The sequence below is a fragment of the Lepus europaeus genome, chromosome 15 (genome assembly GCF_033115175.1).
Source record: "Lepus europaeus isolate LE1 chromosome 15, mLepTim1.pri, whole genome shotgun sequence".
Lineage (NCBI taxonomy): Eukaryota > Metazoa > Chordata > Mammalia > Lagomorpha > Leporidae > Lepus > Lepus europaeus.
In genome coordinates, this window is record NC_084841.1 from 70,439,570 (window position 1) to 70,466,465 (window position 26,896).

At 37.0% G+C, this 26,896-nt stretch overlaps 1 protein-coding gene across 14 annotated transcripts in view; it reads right to left on the bottom strand.

Annotated features, from left to right (window-relative positions):
• The window catches only part of PPIP5K2 (diphosphoinositol pentakisphosphate kinase 2), an 87,775-nt gene that overhangs the window by 19,485 nt on the left and 41,394 nt on the right, over positions 1-26,896 (bottom strand). For 7 of the 14 annotated variants that reach the window (XM_062212336.1, XM_062212341.1, XM_062212333.1 and 4 more), the window contains 9 exons: positions 20,732-20,873; positions 19,433-19,656; positions 17,779-17,906; positions 17,093-17,207; positions 12,497-12,604; positions 12,289-12,405; positions 5,022-5,189; positions 2,504-2,677; positions 1,198-1,270 (listed from right to left, as the gene is read on the bottom strand). In XM_062212336.1, the coding sequence (XP_062068320.1) occupies positions 1,198-1,270; positions 2,504-2,677; positions 5,022-5,189; positions 12,289-12,405; positions 12,497-12,604; positions 17,093-17,207; positions 17,779-17,906; positions 19,433-19,656; positions 20,732-20,873 (1,249 nt within the window). Of the gene's footprint in view, positions 1-1,197; positions 1,271-2,503; positions 2,678-5,015; positions 5,190-12,288; positions 12,406-12,496; positions 12,605-17,092; positions 17,208-17,778; positions 17,907-19,432; positions 19,657-20,731; positions 20,874-26,896 lie in introns of all 14 variants that reach the window. The other 7 variants (XM_062212346.1, XM_062212339.1, XM_062212345.1 and 4 more) reach the window with 2 other exon arrangements.

Below are 26,896 nucleotides of genomic sequence, written 5' to 3' on the forward strand. Positions count from 1 at the left end.
CCTTTACATTTCTAATACTTAACAAATGGCTAAAGACCTTAATTAATAAGGCCTTCCTAGTCCTCACTAAAAGAAACATTAAAACAAATTACACCCAGTCAGTATTAACTGATGTTTAATCCTTGGCAAAAGTCTTTACACCCAAGCAAAACTTTCACCAACTGCTATCAAATATACTATGATACATCAATAAGAAGTGGTAATATTAAGTTTCTATAGATAATGTGGAAATATTAAAAGCCATAAACACAAGCAATATGTAATTAACTAAGGATAGATCCTCAAGTACGTAGGCATCAACACAGTCCATATACTTATGACTGAGATCATAGTGCATAGTGAAAACCTACAATGAAATATACTTATGTTTGTATTAAACCTACTTAGACAACTATTTACAGAAAGCAATATGACATTAGCTCATAATTTATCAATCATGAGCTTAAAACCCATTAAAGTCTGGAAAGGCCTTTCCCAATGATGCTCTGAGTTTCAGCAAAGAGCCAATCGTGCTCTGTAGCTCAATAAAGAATAAGACCACTGTACATTAGTTTTGCTTTGGTTTTCCTTAAGGCTGGGGTGTGGAATGTCCAGCCCAAGGGCCTCAGCCCTGCCAAGGCAATCACAAATAGGACTCAAAATTCAATAAATCTATAGCAGGCTAATTTTAAGATGATAATTGTGTATGGCCTATGAATGATGTTATTAACAGACAAATGGCCCTTGGCAGAAAAACAGGTTCCCCAGCCATGCCTTAAAAGCTACTCGAAAGGAAAATCAACACACCCAATTAGGGTCTGAAACACTCCCCTCTTAAAAAAGCTTTCTAATGGGCAAACAGAAGGTTCTTCATTGCATGCGATAGAATCTTGTCTTTACCAAACTGGGAAAATGAAGTTTCCTTCATCAATTAAGTCATGGAGTATAACGCTAAAAACTAGCATTTCCAGGTAAACTAAATGGCTACTGTAGTGAGCATACAAAAGGGTTAAACAAAAAAGAATTAAATGCTACTTATCTTATTGAAACTTTATTGTATATTTTGAGCTGTACAGCTCAACAGTTCTGCATGAGTAAATGTTAAATAAAAAGTAAAGCATAGCATTTGGTCATGCTTTCACCACCGAGGAGCTTTACGCTGTGCACAACAGTGAGTTTCAGAAGGGCATGGAATACAACTTCCTTTATACCACATACCTACAGTAGGATTCTGCTTCTGTTCCACAAGAGTTCTTGGTGTTCGAAGGTAGCTCGCATTTTCAGATACGACCTGTGTAAGGAAAGCAAAATAAGTGAAATAAAAGGTAAAATAAATTCAAAAGTCCATACTTCATATGCAGCCTGTTCCAGACAGACAAAGGTTAATAAGCTGTATGATAAATATTAGTAGAAATATATATAGAACATGAAAGATCATGCAAGATCCCCTTCTGAAGGGAGTTCATTTCATATGAGGTCCTTGCAATGAAGTGGTAGGAAGCAGGCATTCAGAATGAAACACGTATGTATGAGACAAGACAGATGAAAAGAAAACACTTAAGAGACTGATATAATTTCACTCTTAAAGGAAGCCAAATGCCCACTCTTAAACAGCTCCTGTATTTCAAGGGGGAAAAAACAACCACAAACAAAAGAACAGACAGACAGACTGTTGAGATCACCATACAATTACTGATCCATGCACGGGCTTTATCAGAGTAACCTTTCAATATTCACAGCCTTAATGGATACCATAATCCCTTTTCCTATAATCAAATGTATTGTATTTCCAAAAGGAAATTGCTGAAATTATCAGAAAAGTCATATGTAACAGCAGACCTTCCATTGTAACACATACCATAGTATTTTCAGTATCCAAACATCATCACAGAAAGTCCTTCTGAAGTTATTTTGACTCATTATTGATGGGCACACACACAATTGCCCCTTGTTCAAATATTATACAGCTCAAAGGAAACATATTGCATATATCACTTAAATTATACACTTCCAGATAATGGAATAGTGTGAATGGTCAGTAATAGACATCTTACTAACGAACACTGGGCCATACAAATTTTGATATTTTAAAAAATGCTTGCATTCTTAGAAAATTCCAACTGAAATCTAATTTTTCAGTTATTGGGGGGAAGCTATAAAATTTTCTTACGAAATTATAGAATTTTGTTTCTGAAGGTTTTAAAGGACAGCTAAGCCCCAAAAAAGATTTCTTTTCTTTTTAATTAATTTTACTAGCAAGCCAAAGTTCCAGGAGAATACAATCTATCAATCCTGGATCTTTAAAACCTTCCTAGTAAAAATACTGAACACATACAATGTAAATGGTATCCTTCCCTCAAATATAATCTTATATCATAAGTTTTTTTTTAAAATGAATTCAAAATTAAAAAACAGAAGGATTTACTCTGATGCAAAATACAAGGGATTAGATGTCCTCAAAGACAGCTGTTTGTTGCTCTGAATATGGGGAGGAAAAATGTTTAATGAAGTAAAGTTTAAAAACCTGTTGCCATGAGCCAAAAATACTGGATGTGAAAGCCAATGATTTGGGGGAGACAGGGGAAGAAGTGATTTGTTCCCCTGATCTGCGTCTTCGACGCCCAGTACCCACACCGCTGGTATAATGCAGCCAGGTACCAGTACCCTCTGGGCTAGACACACTCAGGGGGCTCTCTTCCTGGAAGTGAGAAAGGGGGCAAAAACAAAAACAAAAACAAAAACAAAAGCAGAGCATGCAGAGTTAGATACAACAGAGCCAAATGATCAGAAAGAAAAAAAAATACAGTTTGTTTGCAACATCAATTATTTTAAAGACTATTAAACAGTAATTTGGGAGCCAAATAGTTCACTATTTGAGATTTGATAGTAATAACAAATTTAACTGTATATGATAACATTAATAGAAATATTACCTTAAAACACATAAAATCATTATACTGCTTAATAGTTGTCTCTTCCCTCTCAGAACTGGAAAAGATTTTTGTTTCCTTTTTAGCAACTTTTTAAATGTAAAAGTACTCACTTTAATTTTAGATATTAAAAAGATTTTGTACCTTTTTTGGTGAACTTTTTAACCCAAAGAACTAAAGAACTGTGGCTAGTATCAGAGATTTCAATGTATACAACGTCATGAAAATCTGTCTGCTGCACATTAAAAAAAATCCAGACATCATAAAATGGATTCAAATTGCCCTTACTGATTCTTCTATTTAGATTGCTATCTATTCGTGACCCCCGCCAAAGATTATAGAGTTCAAGTAGGCAAACCATGCAGCAAACATTCTCATTTTCCATGTTTGCATGTTCAGGTTTCAGATAGTGAGGACACAGTAAGATCTACTTGCACAAAATGAAGAGAATTGTCTTTTTCTCTGTGTGTCTTTTGGAATTGCAAACTTCGGATATCCATGGAGATGGTGGACGCTGGAAAAAGTCTTCAAGGTTTTACTTGAATAATTTACCTTATGGAAGTAAAAGTTTAGCATGGCATAGAAATGATTTCTGGAAAGCAACTATTTATTCATAAGAAAAAGATTTACAAATATGCTTTGTGTTTTAAAAATTAACAAGGGCAGTGATTTTGCTGAAGGCTTACAAATATGGATGAGATGCAGAATGAAGACTCATGGTTGATTCTGCTGTACTGGTGGTATAAGGGCTTTCTGGAGGACAGAGTAGGTGGGGGAAATTCCAAAGAGTAATCTGATTGACTACAGGTTGCCTGTTCAATAACACATCAAAATCACTGCCCTCATACAAGTGGTAGTTTAGGTTATATTAATATAAATTAATTTTCCTATTTTCTGAAATTAAGGATACCCAAGCATAACCCCCAAATTTTCACTTTTCAATTAGCTGTAATAAAACAAATAATCCCAAATTCTAGAATTAATAATCACCCTCTTTTATAATTAATTTAAATACCATATTCATTGGAATTTTAATATATGGTTTCCAAAATAAAGTGGCAGTAATCTATTTTATTATAGGTTTTTTTTCTATATATATTTTCCTATATATAAAAATTAGAGCACATGTATTTTGCTATTTGAGAATCATAAAACTCTTGTTTGTATAATTCAGGACTGTAGAAATGAGCAGTTTTTGGTGGTGATGTTTATATTTCTATTAATCAACTGGCTAGATAACATTATCCTAATTCTTCAGAGTGTAGCATAATTTTAACCAAAAAATGTTTCCAACTTAAAACTTGATGGTTCTTCCTATTGTAAAGTCAACTTCTTTCTTTATTGCTTTCATTAGGGTACTTAGAAAACATTTATTAGAATTGAGTCTCAATCAGTGCTGGGAGTATCATCCTACAGAGAACAGATAACCCGAAATAAGCTTATTGAAGGCACAAAACATATACAGCTGTTAAAAATTTACTTAAAAAACTCCATTACAATGCTCAACTTTCCTTTTAAATGTTATTTTAATAGTTAAATATTATTCTATCAATAGCATAGGTCTAACCTACTTAATTATAGATCTTAGTAGAAAAGTAAGATTTCTAATTACATAACTGCATCATCAAACTTTGAAATTCCTGTAGATTTCTGTAATCAGACTAATGATTTGGAATTTCTCATGTCAGCCTTAGTGTCACTGGAATCAGTTACCACTGAAGCATCTCTAGCAATTCTTGCCCAGTTTAAACCAACACTTATTAGTGATGAATTGAAATCAGCTTTAAAAAATTGTTTATTGAAAATTAACATGTAACAAGCCAAAAAAAGGGAGGGGACAGATGGGTATTAGTTTATTAACTTCTTAGAAAGGCCCTATTTTCACATCTTTAATTTTGTTAAGAAAACTGTATGTAAAGTTAGAAATTCATTTCCAAACTAATTTCTGTAATTTCTAAGTCTTTACATTTTTTGATATTAATTTAAAAAATAGATACAATTAACAATCTGTCAGGTTCCCAAGCTCCATTACTAAAGCTGTATTTTCTTTTCACTTTTATTAAAATATAGTTAGTTTACTTTATGAAAATATGCTCTGACACATACACTTACTTCATTTGTAGCCATCTTCCTAGACCTTGGAAGTGGAGACTTCCTGTGTATATGAATTGGCTCTGATACCATTGGCTTAAACAATATCACAGCTCGATCAACCTCATCCTTTTTAGAAGTATGTGGTTCATCGTCACTATCAACTTTAAAAGATCTCCTGCCTTCATTCTGTGGGCAAAGAACACAATACACTTAAAATTCCAATTAAAAAAAAAAAATCTCTTCTGATAAACAAATTCAACAACTAACTGATGTAACTGATGTCACTTGAAATACACATAACTGTTTATATAAATTATTTGTATTCTTTAAAATCTTAAAACAGTCTAGAATTTTGCTAGATATGATGAGACATTACAGAGTCCGTGTCTTCAAGAAAAGACATCACTCTATGGAGAAATTAAAGACTAAAATAACAAAAAACCCAAAATGTTTAAATTTCATCAGATTCACAAACAATAAGTGGTGGTAAGAAAGAGTAGAGATTAGTTTTGTTATATAGGAATATCACCCACTTGAACTAAAACAAAATATGAATTTATAAATTTTAGAATCCATAAATTCTACTTCAAATATTTCCAATAAAAGTGCACAAAAAATAAAAATCATTTGATGGAATCCCCCTAAATGCTTACTAGTATGTATCATGTGCCAGGAACTGTACTAGGACGTAAATGAGCAAGATTCGACTCTGCATTGCAATAATCTCACATTATAGGTGAGAAATAAGCTAAGAAATTTTATACACAAATAGCCATTATAGTAGAATGGATAAAATGGGATATAATAAAACAAAAGCCAAGTCGTGTACATAAATAGCCTCATCAAACTAAAGGCAATTGAGAACATAAAGGGAACATCTTTAACCAGATAAGAGATATATCTAAAACATGAAGTAATCATCACACTGAACCAAACACTGAATGAAAAAATGCCCACTATCAGTAACTGTATTCATTTTACTGAACATATGTCATCATTCATAGATGATATAATCACTTACACAAAAAATCCAAATGACTCTATGGATACCTTATTAGAATGAAAAACACAGCATATAGCATGTTTGCTAGTTATAAAAACATCATACATAAATGAGTTAAAATTCAACATGACAGTAAGAAACAGAATTAAACATAAATATTTATAATGGTATCAAAAATATAAATAACCTAGGAAACTGACAAAGGAACAAGACTTTTGAAAGATCTCTTGGAGATCTTTCAAACAATTATTCTCATTAGGAAAATATGCTTATACGTTCTAATAAGCCTCTACTCTAGCACAATCACTATTCTTAAACATTGTAGTATTCTAAGTCTAAATGAATATTGACTGTAAACAGCAATAATAATCTGTAGGACTTAAAATATACTTTCTAAAATATATGAGCAAGCTTCAAAAATTCAGGGACAAATGGGTTTAAAAGATAATGCACACGGGGCTGGTGTTGAGGCATGGCAGGTTAAGCCACTGCCTGTGACTCAGGGAACCCTTAGGCGTGCCGGTTCATATCCTAGATGCTCCATTTCCAGTCCAGCTCTCTGCTAATTTGCCTGAGAGAGTAACCAAAGATGGCCCTAATGCTTGAGTCCCTGATAGCTAGGTGGTAGCCCCGGAGAAAGCTCCTGGTTCCCAGCTTCAGCCTGGCCCAGCTCTAGTTGTTGCGGCCATTTGGGGAATGAACCTGGCCCAGTCCTACTGTTGCAGCCATTTGGGGAGTGAACCAGTGGAAGGAAGCTCTCTCTGTAATTCTGATTTTCAAATGAATAAATAAATCATAAAAGAGGATAATGTACATTTTCCATGAACTTTTTAAAGTTCTAGCACTTACAGTTAAAATACATGACAACAATGATATAAAAGGTTGAATGGGGAGTGAAAGTTAAAATGTTTTAAGATGCTTATATGTGTAATAAGTAATGAAAAATACTAATTTATATTTGACTCAAAAATGATTCATGTATTAGCTCTAGAAAAACTGCAAAAATAATAGTAAAATTACCAGTAGGATGCAAAGAAAGAAGGCAAAAAGTGAGAGAAAAAAGAGAACATTAGAAAATAAGGATGTTTTAAGATGATATAATTCCAATTAATCAATGATTACATTTTAACCGCACACTATAATTAAAAGACAAAGACTTTGAGTCTGGATTAAAAAGTAAAATATAACTATACCGCTTTAAGGATATATGCTATAAATATATAAATCTGGAAAGGTTGGAAGTAAAAGTATATAAATCTGGAAAGGTTAGAGGTAAATAGGTAGAAAAAGATATGAAAAAGGAGATACCATTCAACATTTCTAGAAGTACTAGAATATGAGCAGTTACCATTTGTGGTTAATCAATGTCTCTTGTATGTAACTATTACTATTATTTTACAACCTTGAGAGAATATAGTCAAACTACTATTATTTATAGTGTGGTTCAGATGAGAAACACAAGAAAGGCCAATATACTTTAAAAATGAAATTAAGACAATCTAAATTGCTAGTTCTCATGAAGTTCCCTGTTAGAAGCGGAAGTAAACCCTATTTGAGGACTATCTCATCAACTACAGCCTCAAATTTTCTCTGTAATTTTTAATGATCAATGTTTGTATCCCATCAATAATAGCCTGGAATATAAGAAAATGAAGAGAAACCAAAAATTGAGAGAAAAGAAATGGACCCACAGATGATTTAGATAGTGATGCTATAGGGTACACCCTTTGTATCTGAAATTAATATGGTCACATTATTAAGAGCAAGACTGGGAATTTCATTTAAGAAAAAAACATTATAGAAAGAATCAAATGGGAATTCTAGAGTTGAAAAACATAGTAACGAAACTCTACTTATTGTGTTCTAAAATTAAGAGCTCAATGAGTAGGGTTAACAGCATAGTAAAAAAACAACTAGACAGAATTTGTGCACTGGAAGAAATACAAAGAAAAAACATTGTGCCTGAAGGATAGAGAGAAAAAATGATGAAAATACAGTTGAAAAAATACAAAGCAAACAAGGTGGTACACATAACCTAAATATAAAAGTAATCACATTAAATTATTAAATGTCAAACCAAAGACTAAGATTGTTATACAGAACCAAAACTCAACTATATGCTGCTTAAAAGTCACAAAATATACAAAGGTACAGAAGCGTTAAAGAGTGAAAGAAAAAGAAGACATATCACGAAAATGTTAAACTTAAACAAAGCTGCTGTAGCTTTATTACAATGAAGTAGACCATAAGGCAAGAAGCATTTTCTAGGCATATATAGAACATTTCATAATGAGAAAAGATAGAAGGGAGGCATGGCAATTCGAAATGTATATGCATGGGCTCAAAATGTGAAGCACAAATTCTTAAAACTGTAAGGAGAAGCAAGACACCCCACAAACACAGTGGAATATTCTCATATATCACTGTAAGTAGCTGATAGAGCAGGTACATCAAAATATCTCTTAAGGATATTGAAGATTTGAACAAAATTTAATAAACTTTATGAAAATGACTCACACTGAACACTTGTACTGAACAAAGAAAATACATTTCGTTGTACATGTGGCATTTATCAAAAATTAACCATATGTGGGTCCATAAATCAGTTCCCAATATATTTCAAACAAATGGAATTACAGGAATTATATTTTCTGATAAAAATGGAGTCAATCTAGAGGCCAGGAACAAAAGCTTCCCCATAAAATTCTCATGTTTGGAAATTTAGCAAGAAATCTCTAAATCTATGAATCAAAGAAAAATTGCATGGAGATCACAAATGATCATACATACTTGTATGCTGCAGCTAAAGGCATGCTTCAAGGGCATTTATAGCTCCAAAGCAAATATTACAAAGAAAACTTAAAATAAATGGTGTGAATATCCATCAAAGTAAATCAGAAGGTAAATCAACAAAATAAATCCAATGAAAGTAGAAGGAAATAGAAAATCCAAAATCAGGGGCCGGCACCGTGGCATAGCAGGTAAAGCCAGAGCCTGCAGTGCTGGCATCCCATATGGGCACCGGTTTGAGTCCTGGCTGCTCCTCTTCTGATCCAGCTCTCTGGTATGGCTTGGAAAAGCAGAAGATGACGACTTAAGTCCTTGGGCCCCCTGCACCCACACAGAAGACTTGGAAGAATCTCCTGGCTCCTGGCTTAAGATTGGCCCAGCTTCAGCCATTGTGGACATTTGGGGAGTAAACCAGCGAATAAAAGGCCCTTCTCCCCTTGCTTCTGCCTCTCTGTATTTCTATCTTTCAAATAAATAAACCTTAAAAACAAACAAACAAACAAAAAAAAATCAAGTGCCGGCACTGTGGCATAGCAGGTAAAGCCGCCACCTGCAGTGCCAGCATCCCATACGGGCACCAGTTTGAAACCCAGCTGCTCCACTTCCAATCCAGCTCTCTGCTATGGCCTGGGAAAGCAGCAGAGATAGCCCAAATTCTTGGGTCCTTGCACCCTTGTAGGAGACCCAGAAGAAGCTCCTAGCTTCGGATTGGTGAAGCCCCGGCCGTCGTGGCCATCTAGGGAATGAACCAGCAGATGGAAGACCTCTCTCTCTGCCTCTCCTCTCTCTGTGTAACTCTGACTTTCAAGTAAATAAGTAAATCTTTTAAAAAAAAATTAGAGGTTAATGAAAAAGAGAAAAATACCATGGTTCACTGAACAGACTAAGAAATCATAAAACACTTTGATGGATATTCACACCATTTATTTTTAAGTTTTCTTTGTAATATTTGCATTGGAGATATAATTGCCCTCATTAGATGAGGAAAGACACATGAAAACATTACTATTGCCGGCACCACGGCTCACTAGGCTAATCCCCTGCCTGTGGCGCCAGCACCCCGGGTTCTAGTCCTGGTCAGGGCGCCGGATTGTTCCAGTTGCTCCTCTTCCAGTCTAGCTCTCTGCTGTGGCCCGGGAAAGCAGTGGAGGATGGCCCAAGTCCTTGGGCCCTGCACCTGCATGGGAGACCAGGAGGATGCACCTGGCTCCTGGCTTCGGGTCAGTGCAGTGTGCTGGCCATAGCGGCCAATCTGGGAGGTGAACCAAAGGAAGGAAGACCTTTCTGTCTCTCTCTCTCACTGTCTAACTCTGTCAAAAAAAATGCCAAAAGAAAAAAAAAAAAAGAAAGAAAAGAAAAGAAAACATTACTATTGTGGTGGAATGAGAAGGCCATGCCAAGATGGCCACTGAAAGCAAGTGCCAGTTACTCAGGAATGGCTTCGAAACCCACCTGGCAAAGGAGCCTGCCTGGCAACAGGCTGTGATTGCTTAGGGCATAAACTGTCCCTTGACCAGACTGACTGTCTCAGCTATATAAGCTGCTGTACCAACTGAAATAAACGAGTTTGCGAGCTGCTCGCCTATAGTCCGCTTTCACCCAACTCCTGGTGTCTGTGTGGTGATCCATGCCTCTTACCCCAACGGCACTCCTCCTCACAGAACGGATCCACAGCAACATACTATTACAAATATTATTATTTTAAAGATAGTATAAAGATAGCATAAATAACTGTATACCAAAAATTTGAAAAATGATAAAAAAAACTATTTGAACTCTTTACTTATATAAGGTTAATCTTACAATTATAAAGTAAACTGAAAGCAGATCATTGCAAAAATTGGGGGGAGGGGGCAGTGCCATGGTGTTGCTGGTAAAACCACCTTTTGCAGCACCAGCATCCCATAGGGGTGCTTGTTTGAGTCCTGGCTGCTCCACTTCCAATTGAGCTCTCTGCTAATGGTCTGGGAAAGCAGTAGAGGATGGTCCAATGCTTGGGCCCCTACACCCAAGTGGAAGTCCCAAAGGAAACTCCTGGTTCCTGGCTCCTGGCTTTGGATAGGCCCATTTCCAGCTGCTGTGGCCATTTAGGGTGTAAACCAGCAGATGGAAGATCTCACTCTTTGTCTCTGTAACTCTGCCCTTCAAATAAATAAATAAATCTTAAAAAAAAATAACAAACCAAAACTTAAGAGAGGTAATAAGAGATAACTGGGAGGAAAGGTAGGGTGGTAAATATCACTATGTTCCTAAATCTGCATATATGAAATTTGCCTTAAATTAAAAAAAAAACATAAAAAAAGAAAATATGAATAATACTACTACATCAATTAAAGAAATTGAGGGGCCAGCATCTTGGCATAGCAGGTTAAGTCACCAACTGGGACAAAGACATCCCATGTGAATTCTGGTTCATGTCCTGTATACTCCACTTCTGATCCAGCTCCCTGCTAATCTGCCTAGGAAAGTAGTGAAAGATAGCCCAGCTACTTGGACCTCTGTAACCCATGTGGGAGACCCAAATGGAGTTTTTGGCTTCTGGCTTTGGTTGGCCAGACCCTGGCCTTTGCAGCCATTTGGGGAGTGAACCAGCAGACAGAATATATTTCTCTTCTCCTCTCTCTCCTTGGATCTCTCCCTCTGCTTTTCAAATAAATAAATATTTTAAGAAATAAGAAGTTGAATCTATAATTTAAAATATCCCTCCCAACAAAAACTCTAGATTCACATGAACTCCAAGCAATGAATTTTAACATATATTTAAAGAAGAAATAGTAAGAATCTCATAAACCTTAAACTGAGGGCCAGTGCTGTGGCATAGCAAGTAAAGCCACTGCCTGCAGTGCTGGCATCCCATATGGGGGTCCATTTAAGTCCTGGTTGCTCCACTTCCGATCTAGCTCTAAGCTATGGCCTTGGAAAGCATAGAAGATGGCCCAAATCCTTGGGCCCCTGCACCCACATGGGAAGACCCGGAGAAAAGCTCCTGGCTTCAGATTGGCACAGCTCCGGCTATTGCAGCCAATTGGGGAGTGAACCAGCGGATGGAAGACCTCTCTCTCTCTCTGCCTAACTCTGACTTTCAAATAAACAAATAAATCTTAAAAAAAAAAAAAAAAAAACACAAAACAAAAAACAAACAACCTTAAAATGCTAAGAATTAAAATGCAGAAATTTATGTCATGTTAAAAGTTTAGCACAGCCTTTAGCACGGATTAGTCTTCCAGTAAAATAACAGCAATAAAAAGAAATTATACTTATTCTTTCGAAACACCAGGTTTAAAACTCAAACATTCTAAATAAGATAAAATTTATGAGTATTCTAATAACCATAAAAATGCTGTACACCCAGATCATATTTTTAAAAATTCAAGTCATATTTCTCCCTAGTAATAAGGATGATTTCTAGTACATAATAGGAAGTGCTTTATAGAGACCTCACAAAAATTTAAAGCTGCAGTAATCAAGCACTAAGAGCTCTATCTGCATTACCTCTCTGGAGGCCGGTCTATATCCATAACCGGATGGTAAATTTTTGTCTTCTTCACAGCCTTTGGCTCCTGGACTAAAGTGTAATTCAACATGAAAGCGCTCCTCTGAGGAGAGATCCTAAAAAAATATGACAGAACATTTTTAAAATGAGGAACTTCAAGTTATTTATTTAGTTCTTGTAAGGTACACAAATCTAGAGCTCTGTTACCTTGTTCGGATCCTCATACAGCATGATAACGATCTGCGTCATGTAGTTGAGTTCATTGACAACGTTTAGGTAATCCATAGCTCGTTTCCACTGTTCATCCTTTGATTCCTGAACAAAAGGAATATGCAGTACTAGAAAGTCACTTTACTGTCATTACTGTAGCTTGTTTAATCCTCAGTGCCACCACACAAGGAAGGTGAATAATTACTATGTGCACAATCTTTCCACTGAACTTCATTCACTACATTTAAAAGTTCCAAAAAATCACTTGTTTGCATAAATTATTTTAAAAATACCGGGGTAGTATTAGAAACACTGATGGTAACTTGAAACAAAAACAACTTATACAAAGTAAAAATATCTCTTGAAATATGATACTCATTATTGAACTAAATGATAGTTTTAACCTCTCAAGTTCAGAAGTATTTTGTATAGTAACATGTTTTGTTAGTATAAGAGTAGCACCATTGCCCACAATCATATAGTCCATGTATGTGATACATGCCTATCCCTGATTACACTGCAATGATATTCAAAAATCAGCAATAGGAAGTGTATGTAAATTCTATTGATCTTACCATCTCCTTCACCACTCCTCCATCTTCATTTAGAGAATCTTTGGTCTTTAAACATGTAATCATAGAGATCAGAGCTTAAAAGGATCTTACATACCATGCACTATAATCGTTCAAAGTAAAAAATTCTATCTGAAAATATAAAACTCTGGGCGTGAAGTCTATGGCCAACAAAGTCTACTTAAAACTTATTTGTATCACAGATAACTCTCCTTCTTCATATTTATATGTATCATAACATTACAAATATTTAAGAGCGCCCAACAATTTTTTGTATATATTTTCAACTTCAATATAAAAGTGCCTCATTTAGAAAACATATGCTGATTACTTTAAAAAATTCAGCACATATTTCCTTTTTACTTTAGACATTACACATTTGTAAACAATACTTCAGAGTAAAACTACATTTACTTGTGTTTGTGTTTGAGAAGTGATTTTTTTTCCCCCAAACTGTTAAGATAACCAAATTAGGGGCTGGTGTTGTGGTGCAGGTTAAGCTACTGCTTGCAATGCCAGCATCCCATATGGGTACCAATTTGAGTCCTAGCTACTCCACTTTTGATACAGCTCCCTGCAAATGTGCCTGGGAAAGCAACAGAAGATGGTCCAAGCACTTGAGCCCCTGTACCCACATGAGACCTGGCTCTTGGCTCCTGGCTTTATCCTGGCCCAGCCCTGGCCATTGTGGCCATTTGGGGAGTGAATCAGCAGATGGAAAATATTTTCTCTCTGCCTCTACCTCTTTCTCTGTAACTCTGCTTCTCATATAAATACAAAATAAAAAAAAATTTTTTGACAGATAGACAGTGAGAGAGAGAGACAGAAAGGTCTTCCTTCCATTGGTTCACCCCCCAAATGGCCCCTACGACTGGCACTGTGCTGATCCGAAGCCAGGAGCCAGGTGTTTCTTCCTGGTCTCCCACGCAGTTTCAGGTGCCCAAGCACTTGGGCCATCCTCCACTGCCTTCCTGGGCCACAGTAGAGAGCTGGACTACAAGAGGAGCATCTGGGACTAGAACCCGGCGCCCATATGGGATGCCGGCACTGCAGGCAGAGGATTAGCCAAATGAGCCACGGCACCGGCATCCAAAATAAATCTTTAAAAATTAGCATGTTACTAATTTTCACTAGATACAATCTACTATAAATGATGAGTTTACATTAAATACTGAAAATTTTCTTTCTTTCTTTTTTTTTTGACAGGCAGAGTGGACAGTGAGAGAGAGAGACAGAGAGAAAGGTCTTCCTTTGCCGTTGGTTCACCCTACAATGGCTGGCGCGCTGCGGCCGGCACACCGCGCTGATCCGAAGCCAGGAGCCAGGTGCTTCTCCTGGTCTCCCATGGGGTGCAGGGCCCAAGGACTTGGGCCATCCTCCACTGCACTCCCGGGCCACAGCAGAGAGCTGGCCTGGAAGAGGGGCAACCGGGATAGAATCCGGCGCCCCGACAGGGACTAGAACCCGGTGTGCTGGCACCGCAAGGCGGAAGATCAGCCTGTTAAGCCACGGCGCTGGCCAAAATACTGAAAATTTTCATCAAGTGAGCAGGCATGTTGGACTCTGTGATTCTGTATCGTTAAGAACACCATCTAGTGATTTTGCCAGGTCTGCTCTAATGAACAGAAAAAATTAAATGATACTTAGTAGTATCTTCCTGAACATAATTAAAATGTAAGAAGCCACAAAGATCTTCTAAAAATTAAGTGCCATTATATATTCCATGAGTCTTGTCTGTATCTCATTTTCTCAAAAAATTTTTTCAAATAATCTATTACAGAGGGAGATTTTGCTCAATCCATCTGAATAATGAAAAATTTCAATTGGGAAGAGGTTGACCAGTTTTAAGAATATTACTCTCAAAAGGATAGTTAAGTGTTTGTATAGTTCAAATAATTATTTTTCAAATATCAGAACATAGCTCATCATTTTGGTATACACTTTACTTTTCACATTAGTAATACAGGTAATTTGTTTTTTCCTGGGAGCACAGAATGGATTTGTTAGGTTTTTGCTTTAGAAGTTCAGCCAGTGTTCAACAAGCTCTAGATCTCCTGCCGTTACTTTAGTCCAAAGCATAAGTATCTTTAAGACCACTGTAAGTTTTCTAACTGAATTCCTCATATCTTCTCGCGCCTATTTCTAGTCTACACAGTAACCAAAGCCACCCACTTCCCTGCTTAAACGGTCTCTTAATCCCCTTAGAATACAAAGGCCTGCCCTTCAACCTTATCTGCTTCCACTTTACCAAGCATTCACTACTACACTCCAAATACAGGCTTTCTTGGTTCCTGTCTTGAATGTTTCTGGTACCTTCTGCACAGCTATGTGCAACAGGTCACAAGGAGGACCGTGGAAGAGATACAGAAGGGGTCTTCAAATGTTTACAGAAAATTTTACTATTAGAAAAATATGCATGGATTTAAATTTTTTGGCACCACAAGAAACTTATTGTTCAATTCCATTTTTCCATGAATTTTCTGAAGTATCTTCACATGTCTTGTCCTCAAAAACAATTTCATTATTGCTACTGGATGTATAAGCTCTTATTAATTAAAGATCATTTTCGGTATCACTAACTTTCTTCTAATCCATATATGTATGTAAGGATGTCACACTGTTATTCCTTAATGAGTTAAGAAACCAAAACAAGAAAGAACATAGAGGGAGTAGATGTTTAGCTTAGCAGTTAGGACACCTGTGACACTCGTGTTCCCCTTCCTAGTGATGAATCTGATTCCCTGTTCTAGCTCTCGACTTCCTGCCAATGAAGACCTTGAAAGGCAACAGTTAAAGTAACTGGCATTTGAAGAGGGAACCAGCAGATAGGAGCTTGCTCTCTCAAATTTTTTTTTTTTTAATACAAAAGAAAGAATAAATTAGCTTGAAATTGTGATGGGAACAGAATATTGAAACAGTCTTAGGTTAACTTTAATAACTATTCCCAAGGCCCAATATAGATCAGAAAACAAGACATATACCCAACCATCACAGTCCTTTATTTAAAAAGTAAATTAAAATTAAATCAATTTTCCCTTAAAGCTCACTTCTTATGTATAAGGGGCCTTCAAAAATTTCATGGAAAAATGTAATTAAAAGGTGATGCAAATTTTCTGTATCTTTTAAGTCTATTTGTAGATGTGTGTACTTCTGTATACCAAAAAATACAAAGGAAAACAAGAGAAAATTTTTATGTTATTGCTAGTTTAGGGATGGCTGGTATAGATGACAAGATCCTGGACTTCAAGTTTATGCTATAATAGGATATACCTGGAGCATTTGGCATTAGGGGAGAGGTTAAGTGAGTTTTGCATGTGGGAAGAATGTGAGACATTGTAGGAAACAGGCACACTGTAGCAGACTGTATTTTCCAGAGATGGCTGTCACATTTATTCAATCCCACACAGTATTACAGTGACACCCCACCCACCTAAGGATGCGCATTATTTCCCCTCCATCTAATCTGGATAGACCCCTGTGACTGCCAGAACTGACAGAGATCAGCAGAAGTGATGCTGTATGATCCAGAAGTTAGTTCAGAGAAATGCCATGCGTTTGCACCTTGTTTACTGAGGAAGCTCACAGATGGAATCCAACTGCATTATTTTTAGGAAGCAGGCCACATGAAGAGGCCACTTGTAGATTCTATGGTCAATAACTCCAGCAAAGGCCCCAATTAATAGTAGTAAAAAGGCATAATAACGAATCAAATATCAAGTCTTGTCAATTCTGACCCCTAAATGACTTAAGTCCCTTAATGACAAATCCATCAGCTTTTCTTTATTGCATAGCCACCTGCTTACAACATCTTCTAAAATACTTTGCATGTTCAAGGATCTTCTTTAAAAGGCATCTTTACTCTCAAACTCTATCAGTGTTTGGAATATAGTCAATACTTAAGAAAATGATGGTGAAATTGTAAACATAGTGATGAATTATTAAAATTCCACATAAAAATAGCAGTTATTAGTGATCTGATTAACAATTCAAGGAAATGCAATAAATAACTTATTCCACTTACATTGCATAAGGCACCATAGCGAAGAATAGATAATAAAGAATGTACATGACTTTCACTGGTAAAATATAATCTGGTACGGACATGACGTTCAGGAGACAGAACACCTCTGGAATACCTAAAATTAAAAGCAGACAGTATTAAAACAGAACAGTAAGTTAAAAACTTACTGAATAGTGGAATTATCTTACAAAATGGAATGCAATCTTACTTAAAATAAAACATCATCATAAATGAATCGAATCTACTACTTTTCCAATCAGAATTGAGAAGTAATCTTAGTTGATATCTAAAATGATGCTAACTGAACTAACTAGGACTTCAGACTAGTCAGGGAAAGAACAGACTTACTATTTAGCCATGTTCAGTGTAGACAGCAGTAATGACAGAGGCTAACTGTCCTAAAGCTCTCAGCCACTGACGCTGTTGACTGGGGCACACACTGGTGATCTCAGGTGAGTGATGACACACATCCCTTTTTCCCCATTCACCTTAGTTTTCGTCCAAATAGCAGCCAAAAAGAACCCTGGATGGAAGTTATCTGATAGGATTACCTACATAATTCTATGTTCACAATATGCCAAGTGATATACTACTGATCTCTTCACAGAAACACTGAAAAGTAATTTAGATTCAAGGTACGCAAAAAGAGATGCCTATAGATTTAAATAACTAGCACAGTCTCTTACACAGGGTGGAGTTTATTTACAGTGTCATCATCTTGTGTCCTCTGAAGGTCTGAGCGAATTTTTCTAACTAGAGGAGTACAGTAGCCTTTGGCAATTTCCAGTTTTTCAGCTTTAGTTATACCATATTCCTGAGCAGAAAATACATAATATTAGAAAAAAGGGTAAAATGACAAAGAGCTCTAACAAATGCACTCTTCAGTTAAAGAATTCTAGTGAGAAACAAATATTTCATTAAGCCTTTGTAAACATTAGACAACTTGTGGTTTGCATTTTTTGAAACTTCAAATAAACTATTTCCAAAATATTGAATGTCATTGGAAGGACTTCGCAGTGCAAGTAAGTAATATCTGAAGACGGGCAGATGAACAGTCTTTATGAACATCTTCAATTTAATCAGAGGTCTTAAATGAAAAAGCAAAAAGCTTTTAGCTAATGCTTTTATTTTAACAAGTGGAAAGCAAAAATGCCAAAAACGTATTAAATTTAATGATGTCTATAGTTACTATGAGTTAATGAGAATTATGAATTACTACAAGTGAAATATCAAGAAAACAAGCTATTGTGGCCATGTGGTGAGTGAACTAGTGGATAGAAGATCTCTCTCACTGCCTGTCCCTCTCTGTCAATCTGCCTTTCATATAAATAAATAAATGCATCTTTAAAAAGATCAAGGTAGTTCAAAAGTGGAATGAAAAGGCAGATTTACTTGGTAAATTTGGAAATCCATACATAGTTTTTTCATAATGGGCACTTTTCAACTGAAGTGCCCCTGGAGTCGTGATCTCACTGTGTTTTGTCACCTCCTCTCCATTATCAGTCTGATTCTCTACTTGACTGGACTTTATTTGAATTCTGATTACAACTTAATTTTTCTTTTTCTATAATGAAAAGATCCAACAATGTCACCCAAAATAGTAAATACTTACAACTTGATCTCTCAACATTATTTTCAAAATGGTTTCAAGTAAAAAATTTTATATAGGTTCACAAGCATGTCTCCCATCCCCCACACATTTCTATAATATTTAGCTGGTAGGGGCACAACAGATGTCCAATAAGTGCTTAAGTATTTTATTCTACATGGTTTTCAGTAGTGTTGTTTGTTCGCACATCACTGTTCTTCAGGAATATCAATTCTTTAGGTCACTACATTCTGAGGGCATTGAAACAACTTTGTATTGTATTTTAATGATGGATACTGCCTTTACAGATTTGTCTAACCCTAAAGAATGTGCAACAACGGGAGTGAATGGTGATGGAAACCACAGATCCTGAGTGACAATGTTATATCAATGTGGGTTCATCAAGTTTTAACAGTTTACTATACTCTGGGGGTGTTCACAAAGCAGGAAGACTGTACATGTGTGGGGGCAGGGAGTGAATGGAAAATCTATATGCTTCCACTCAATTTGCTGTGAACTTAAAACTGCTCTAAAAAATAAGGTCTATCTTAAAAAAGGTACTACAATTCTACTATTTAGAAAATCAAGTAACATCACAAATATACCCAAGAAAAAGCTTGAAATATAAATTCATATTTCTTATAAGTTATAGGTTTTCTAGGGACAAGTACACCAACTATTTTTTATCCACCAGTAAATATTAAATTTTCTATTTATATAACAGTGTAAAAAAATTCTCAAGACTTACTTACCTGAGGGATGACAATATCTGCTAACGCTTTCGAAAGCCTGTATAATTCCATTGTATTTTCTAATTTCAAGGAACCATTATGTTGGACATCATATTTTATACAGTCATATATGTCAGGAATTTTACTAATATCATATCTTCCATTCTTTGTTTTAAAGTCTTTCTCCAACTTGGACCATCTACGTAGCATAAGCTCCAGTGTTTCACTATGGTAAAGCTGAATATCTAAAACAGCACAACATTTCCAGTACACTCAATTTAAAAATCTGATTAACAGTATATAAATAATGTCAGTAACTAGAAACTTTTTAAAGGTAACACTGTAAGAATCTAGGGTCTCTCTATCTAACTCTGACTTTCAAATAAATGAATAAATCTTTAAAAAAAAAAGAATCTAGGGTAATATTACCATATATATGTAAATTATTAGCAACCATATATATTTTTAACATTCTTTTTTTCTTAAAGATTTATTTGTTTGAAAGTCAGAGTTACACAGAGAGAGGAGAGGCAGAGAGAGAGAGAGAGAGAGAGAGAGAGAGAGACAAAGAAAGATCTTCCATCTGCTGGTTCACTCCCCAACTGGCCGCAACAGCCAGAGCTGCACCCATCCGAAGCCAGGGGCCAGGAGCTTCTTCCGGGTATCCCACATGGGTTCAGGGGCCCAAGGACTTGGGCCATCTTCTACTGCTTTCCCAGGCCACAGCAGAGCTGGATTGGAAGTGGAGCAGCTGGGTCTCGAACTGGCACCCATATGAGATGCCGGTGCTTCAGGCCAGGGCATTAACCCGCTGTGCCATAGCACCGGCCCCTAGCAACCATATATTTTTAAGAGTTGGATATAGGTATAAATGCTTGGGTTAGGAACTGGATTCATAAAATAACTTTTCCAGATATTATAACTCTAATAACAATAAGAGAAAGAAACATAGGTCAACTATCTCCAGCAGAAAGGAATTTTAGAAATTATGACCAGTTCAAATGATCAATGTTATCAGTAAGAAGCCCAAGATGCCAAAGCTGTCCAGGTTAATAATCAACCCATCTTTAGAACAGGTCATCTCGTGGTGCCTCTGCATGCTGCTCATTCACCATCTAACTATATAGCAATGCTAAGTAATTACATGATCAAAGGAAAATGTTTCTTCGTGCTGTCATGGGTAAAAGCAGTCACAACTTAGCTATTATTTCTTTGCTGTATTCATTTAAAAGTAAGACAACTGAGGTGTACCTAATTTAAAAATGGTTATAGTAAATGGACAGTAGCTTTTATTTATGTTCTAAGAAATACATTATTTACCTGATGATTTGGGATCTTCCATTCGATGTCTAATTTGAGAAGTCAAACTTTGAATCAAGGAATAAACTTTGTCACAGGTCTTCACAGGATTCTTAATCAAATGCATTGATTTGATAAGAGAAAGGCTTCCAGATGGAGTAAGCTACAAATGAGTAAAGTAAATTTTATATTTAGTGATGCCCAATCATCTAAGAGAACAATTTATAAAATTTTCCAGTACCTAGAAAATACCATACCATAAACAAAGATCACCCCAAAACATAAAGGATGAAGTAAAAGCCTCATGTCATATTATAAAAAATTTAGTTCTCAGCTATTAGATTACCCACAGAGAAAATTCGGCCAAAGTACTCAGTGAGATGTAATAACATTTGCTGAGTTATTTAATACGTGCCAATATGGTTCTAAACACTTAACATACATTTACATGAAATAACTCTAAATAGCCATTGATTTCCACCAACACTTTCCAGATGAGGTACTTGGCTGACGTTAAAAATTTGCTCAAGATCAAGCTAATCAGTGAAGGAGCAGGGCCTGGGGTGGTGACGCAAGGTTGAGACAACCGCTTGTAATGCCAGCATCCCATATTGAGGTGACAGTTTGAGTCTTGGCTGCTCTGTTTCCAATCCAGCTCCCTCCTAACAACTGGAAAGGTAGTGGATGATATTCAAGAGCAGTGGGACCCTGCCATCCAAGTGGAAGATCTGGATGGAATCTTGGGATCTTGGCCTTGACCTGGCCCAGCCCTGGTTACTGCAGCTATTTGTATCTGTCTCTTTCAAGTAAAATAAAAAAAATCTTTCAAGTAAAATAAAACAAATCTTTTTTTTTTAACAACTTCTTTATTTTTTTATTGTTATTATTTTTTTTTTTGACAGGCAGAGTGGACAGTGAGAGAGAGAGAGACAGAGAGAAAGGTCTCCCTTTGCCGTTGGTTCACCCTATAATGGCCGCCAGGGTGGTGCACTGCGGCCAGCTCATCGCGCTGATCCAAAGGCAGGAGCCAGGTGCTTCTCCTGGTCTCCCATGCGGGTGCAGGGCCCAAGCACTTGGGCCATCCTCCACTGCACTTCCGGGCCACAGCAGAGAGCTGGCCTGGAAGAGGGGCAACCGGGACAGAATCTGGCACCCCGACCAGGACTAGAACCCGGTGTGCCGGCGCCGCAAGGCAGAGGATTAGCCTGTTGAACCACGGCGCCGCTAGGCGGAGGATTAGCCTGTTGAGCCATGGCGCCGGCCAAATAAAACAAATCTTAAAAAATGCAGATAGCCCATCTAGAGAGACCATATTTTTAGGCACTATGTTATTATGCTTTCTTCCTAATGAGTTTTTTCCAATTCAACCAAAAGACAAAACAATTCAATGGCAATACAGGTCGGAATTCCAGTTTTGATACTTAGCTTACCAAGTTATTTAACCACACAGAGAAAGCTTCTAGACAAATTAAAAATATGAAGTGGAATTCCACTTCTGCTTATAGTGAACAAGATAGTTTGAACCAATCTAACTGTTCAGGGTGAGTAAAAATCTGATCAAAGAGTCTATGCTTCTGCTTTAAGGCATTAGAAAGAAAACAATATCAGAATTACAGAAGCAAAACTCAGTGCTCCAAAAGCGAGCCTTTGGTAACCTTTGCCTTTAGGGTTCAAAATAGTGAGGGCTAGTCAGAAACAAGTCAACCTATCAGGTTCAACTTAATTGGTATAACTCATACCAAGTTCAACTCAACTAGTCAGTCCAGACAGATCTGTTTCTAAAATTGGACTGTGCCCACAGGCATGACAAGAACAAAAATACTTACTACAAGATGGTAATAATCATCTTGAACTCAATGTGTTTCTACATATTAAATACCCATCCACAATTAATGATATTCAGGTACAAGAAGACACTGGGAATGCCAAACAACAGGACAACATAAACAGAATTATGATTCTGGTACTGGAATTAGAAAACAAAAATTTAAAAATAGGAGACTTCCTATGTATAAAAAGGTAAAAGAAAACAATGAATATCATCAAAGATCTGCAAATCATTAAAAAAAGACAATGGACTTTACAAAACAAATAGAAATTAAAGAACTGAAAAATAGACTGGCTGCCTTTAAAGCTTATTGGATACAGCCAGATTTCAATAGACTAAAAGATCCAGAATAAAGCATAGTCACAAAAGGATAAAAAAAATCCAAGAAAGGATAAGAGACAAAGTGATAAGCTCTAACAAACATACACTGGAAACCCAGAAGGTAACAAGTAGAATACTAAAAACAAACAAAAATTCAAACTAGAACCTTTGCAATATTAAGGAAAGATATCAAACCACAAATCCAGTTATACTAACAATAACAAGATAAATAAAAGAATCAAAATAATATGTTGTATAATTTAAAATATACACAACTGAAATAAACCATATTAACAGTTAAAAGCTGTGCAAATGTTAAAATAATTTTAGGCTACATGGTTAACTTATGGTCCAAGTACTAGCAGCATTTGAATGTACTGGAAGCTTGTTAAAAACACAGAATCTCAGAGCCCAGATTTGTAAATCACAGTCTTCATGTTAATAAGATCCCAAACATTCTGATGAATTTAAAGTTTGAAAAGCTTTTTTCTAGGATCCCTGCATAGTCTGGAAAGAGGACGAAACATTTGAGTCTCAGAAGTCACTGACTTGTGTTCAGTGAATAGCAGAATCAAATATAAATTTTTTTAAGATTTATTTTTATTCACTCAAAATGCATAGTTACAGAGAAAAAGAGACTGAGAGATCTTCCATCCATTGGTTCACCGCCCAAATGGCCACCTGGAGTCAGGAGCTTCCTCCGGGAACCCCCTGTAGGCACAGAGGCCCAAGCACTGGGCCACCCTCCACTGCACTCCTAGGCACATAGCAGGGAGCTGGATTGGAAGTGGAGCAGCCGGGACTCAAAGCTATGCTCATATGGGGTGCCGGCATTGCAGGCGATGGCCCAACCCTTCACACCACAAAACTGGCCCTGAGGAAGTGATTCTTAAGCTACTAAGGTGCTAAGAATCTGGACATAAAGTGAGAAAGGAGGCTTCTGAAAGTAATAGAAAAACGATCAGCCTAACCCTGTGGCCTTACCAATGAGACAGTTTGTAAAATGTGTTGCTGAGCAGGAGATCAGTCCCCAAGCCAGGAAGTCCCCGGTCAGACTCAAATTGGATCAGTGCAAAACCAAACCAACATGGGGCAGTCCTTGTGATGCAAAGGGTTAGGCTGGCCTCTGCAATGCCACCCCACAAATATAATTTTTTTACACTAACAGAGAAAAACAAAGAATTAAACACCACTCCAACAAAGCAGTGAAGGAGAGAAAAAAAAGCAGGCAGGAGAGCTTTTTTTATTTATTTAAGAATATCCCTGGCTGGCGCCGCAGCTCAATAGGCTAATCCTCTGCCTTGGGGCGCTGGCACACCGGGTTCTAGTCCCGGTTGGGGCACCGAATTCTGTCCCGGTTGCCCCTCTTCCAGGCCAGCTCTCTGCTGTGGCCCAGGAGTGCAGTGGAGGATGGCCCAAGTGCTTGGGCCCTGCACCCCATGGGAGACCAGGAGAAGCACCTGGCTCCTGCCTTCGGATCAGCGCGGTGTGCCGGCCGCAGCGCGCCAGCCATTGTAGGGTGAACCAACGGCAAAGGGAGACCTTTGTCTCTCTCTCTCTCACTGTCCACTCTGCCTGTCAAAAAAAAAAAATAATAAATAAATAAATAAATAAATAAATAAAAAGAATATCCCTTATTTGAAATGCTTGGGACCAGAAGTGTTTCTTTCTTTCTTTTTTTTTTTTTTTTTGCATTTTGGAAATATTGGGATATATATAATAAGACAGTAAGCCTTTGAGCTGGGAACCAAATCAACACAAAATCCATTTCCTTTTCACATATACTTTATACAACAGACCAACAGTAATTTTATACAATATTTTCAGCATGCCTGTAGTTTGATCTGTCACATTAGTATGGAATTTTCTACCTGGGCCATTATGTTAGTGTTAAAAATGTTTTGGTTTTTGGAGTACTTACGATTTCATATTGTGAATGCTCAATCTGTATAAATATGTAGCACTTAAAATGCTGACACTGGCTGGCGCCGTGGCTTAACAGGCTAATCCTCTGCCTTGCAGCGCCGGCACACCGGATTCTAGTCCCGGTTGGGGCGCTGGATTCTATCCCGGTTGCCCCTCTTCCAGGCCAGCTCTCTGCTATGGCCCGGGAAGGCAGTGGAGGATGGCCCAAGTCCTTGAGCCCTGCACCAGCATGGAAGACCAGAAGCACCTGGCTCCTGGCTTTGGATCAGCGAGATGCGCCGGCCGCAGCGGCCATTATAGGGTGAACCAACGGCAAAAAGGAAGACCTTTCTCTCTGTCTCTCTCTCTATCCACTCTGCCTGTCAAAAAAAAAAAAAAAAAAAGCTGACACCAAAAATATTATAAAATTTATACCAATGCTAAATTTGTATGTTCCCTACAACATGGCATCAAAATGTGTAAAGCAAGAATTAAAAGAACTACAAAGACAAGCTAAATCCATAACTATAGTGGGAAAATTTAACACAAAAAAAGAAAAATTTACAAGATTTGATTTTTATAAAAGATATGAAATTAAAAATAATGAAAGAAAATAAACAGCCCAAGCATCTAAAAAGAAATCACAAAGGAAATAAAAAATGTGTCAAACATCATTAATTTCAAAATTTATGGATATAGTCAAGAGTACATAAAGGAGAAAATTCATGGTTTAGAGTGCATATTTCATAAAAAATGCACAAGAATGCATTTTTTATGCATCAGCTAAAGTCACTGGTTTTCAGTTAGGAAAAAAATGCAAAATAAAAGTTTAGAAGTATAAAGAATAAAATATTAGATAAGCATTCAGTAAATGGGGAACAGCACATAATTCAGAGAGCCAAAATATCTAAACAACTGTTCTTTGAAAGGACCAATAAAATTGATCAACCATGAAGAAAGAGATCAAGACAAAAAGAAAGAACACGTAATATCATGTAACAAGAAGTAACCACTGCCAAGAACTTAAAAGATTATGAATAAACTTCTAGAGAATAAAACCTAACAATAGTAACAGAGACATAACTGAGAAGTACAAAACTACTACCTGAGTAGTTTTAAGAAGAAACCTTTCTTCTTAATAGACTTTTGCACAAAGAAAATATCCACAGGATTTACCAGTAAATTTTACCAAAAAATGGCCAGGACCAACATGGCTGAATAGAGAAGATCTGCATTCAACTCAGCCAGAAAAAAGTTTCAAAACAATGAGGTAAGAACCACATTTCTGGAAGATGTCTGAGGGGAAGCTTCAGTAAAGAGAAAGGAACTACAAAGAGGACTCCAAAATCCAGCAGAGCAGAGAGAGAAACAAAGCATAGCACTGCTGCCACTGTTCCTATCTCAGAGACCTAGCGGGGGACATCTTGCTGGGAAATCGGTTCTATGTATAAAGGATTAAAACTGAGAAACTGACTGAAGAACACGTCACTAAAGAAGTGATGGGAGCAGCAAACTGCACAGACTCTCTGAAAACTAGGAGGGAGGAGGCAGAGAGAAAGAGAAGGTGAGAGGACCAAAGCACACTACCATCTTTGATGCTGCCAACTATAGCTGCCCGCCACTCCTATCCTGGTTCCCTGGTTGGGGGATGCCATCTTGCCCGGAAAAGGGTTCTAATATGTGAAATAATAGAAATGAAGAGACCGTGGGAAAAACTTCACAAGGAAGTGAAAAGATATGTAAATAGCACAGACTCTCAACTCCAGCAGAGATGGAGAAACAAAGTACAATGTGCACCCCACCACCCACCAATCCTTTCCCACATCCACTGCCAGGGATGCCATGTTGCTGGGAGGAAAGTCACTGGAGTATACCCTGCAGAATCTAGGGAAGAGGCTACCTGAATTCCAGTGCTCCAGACCTACACCTCAGCATAACCTGTATGCACCCTGTGGGACTAAAGAAAGGTCCTCTTAATATCTCAGTACTGGAACGTGGGCTCCTGGTGATAAAGTGCCAGCATTAGTCACTCGTACACAACAGGGTCTGGACAAGGTCCTATCCACATCATACACCATGATATATGCACCATATATATATAACACATATAACACACAATATATATAATTATA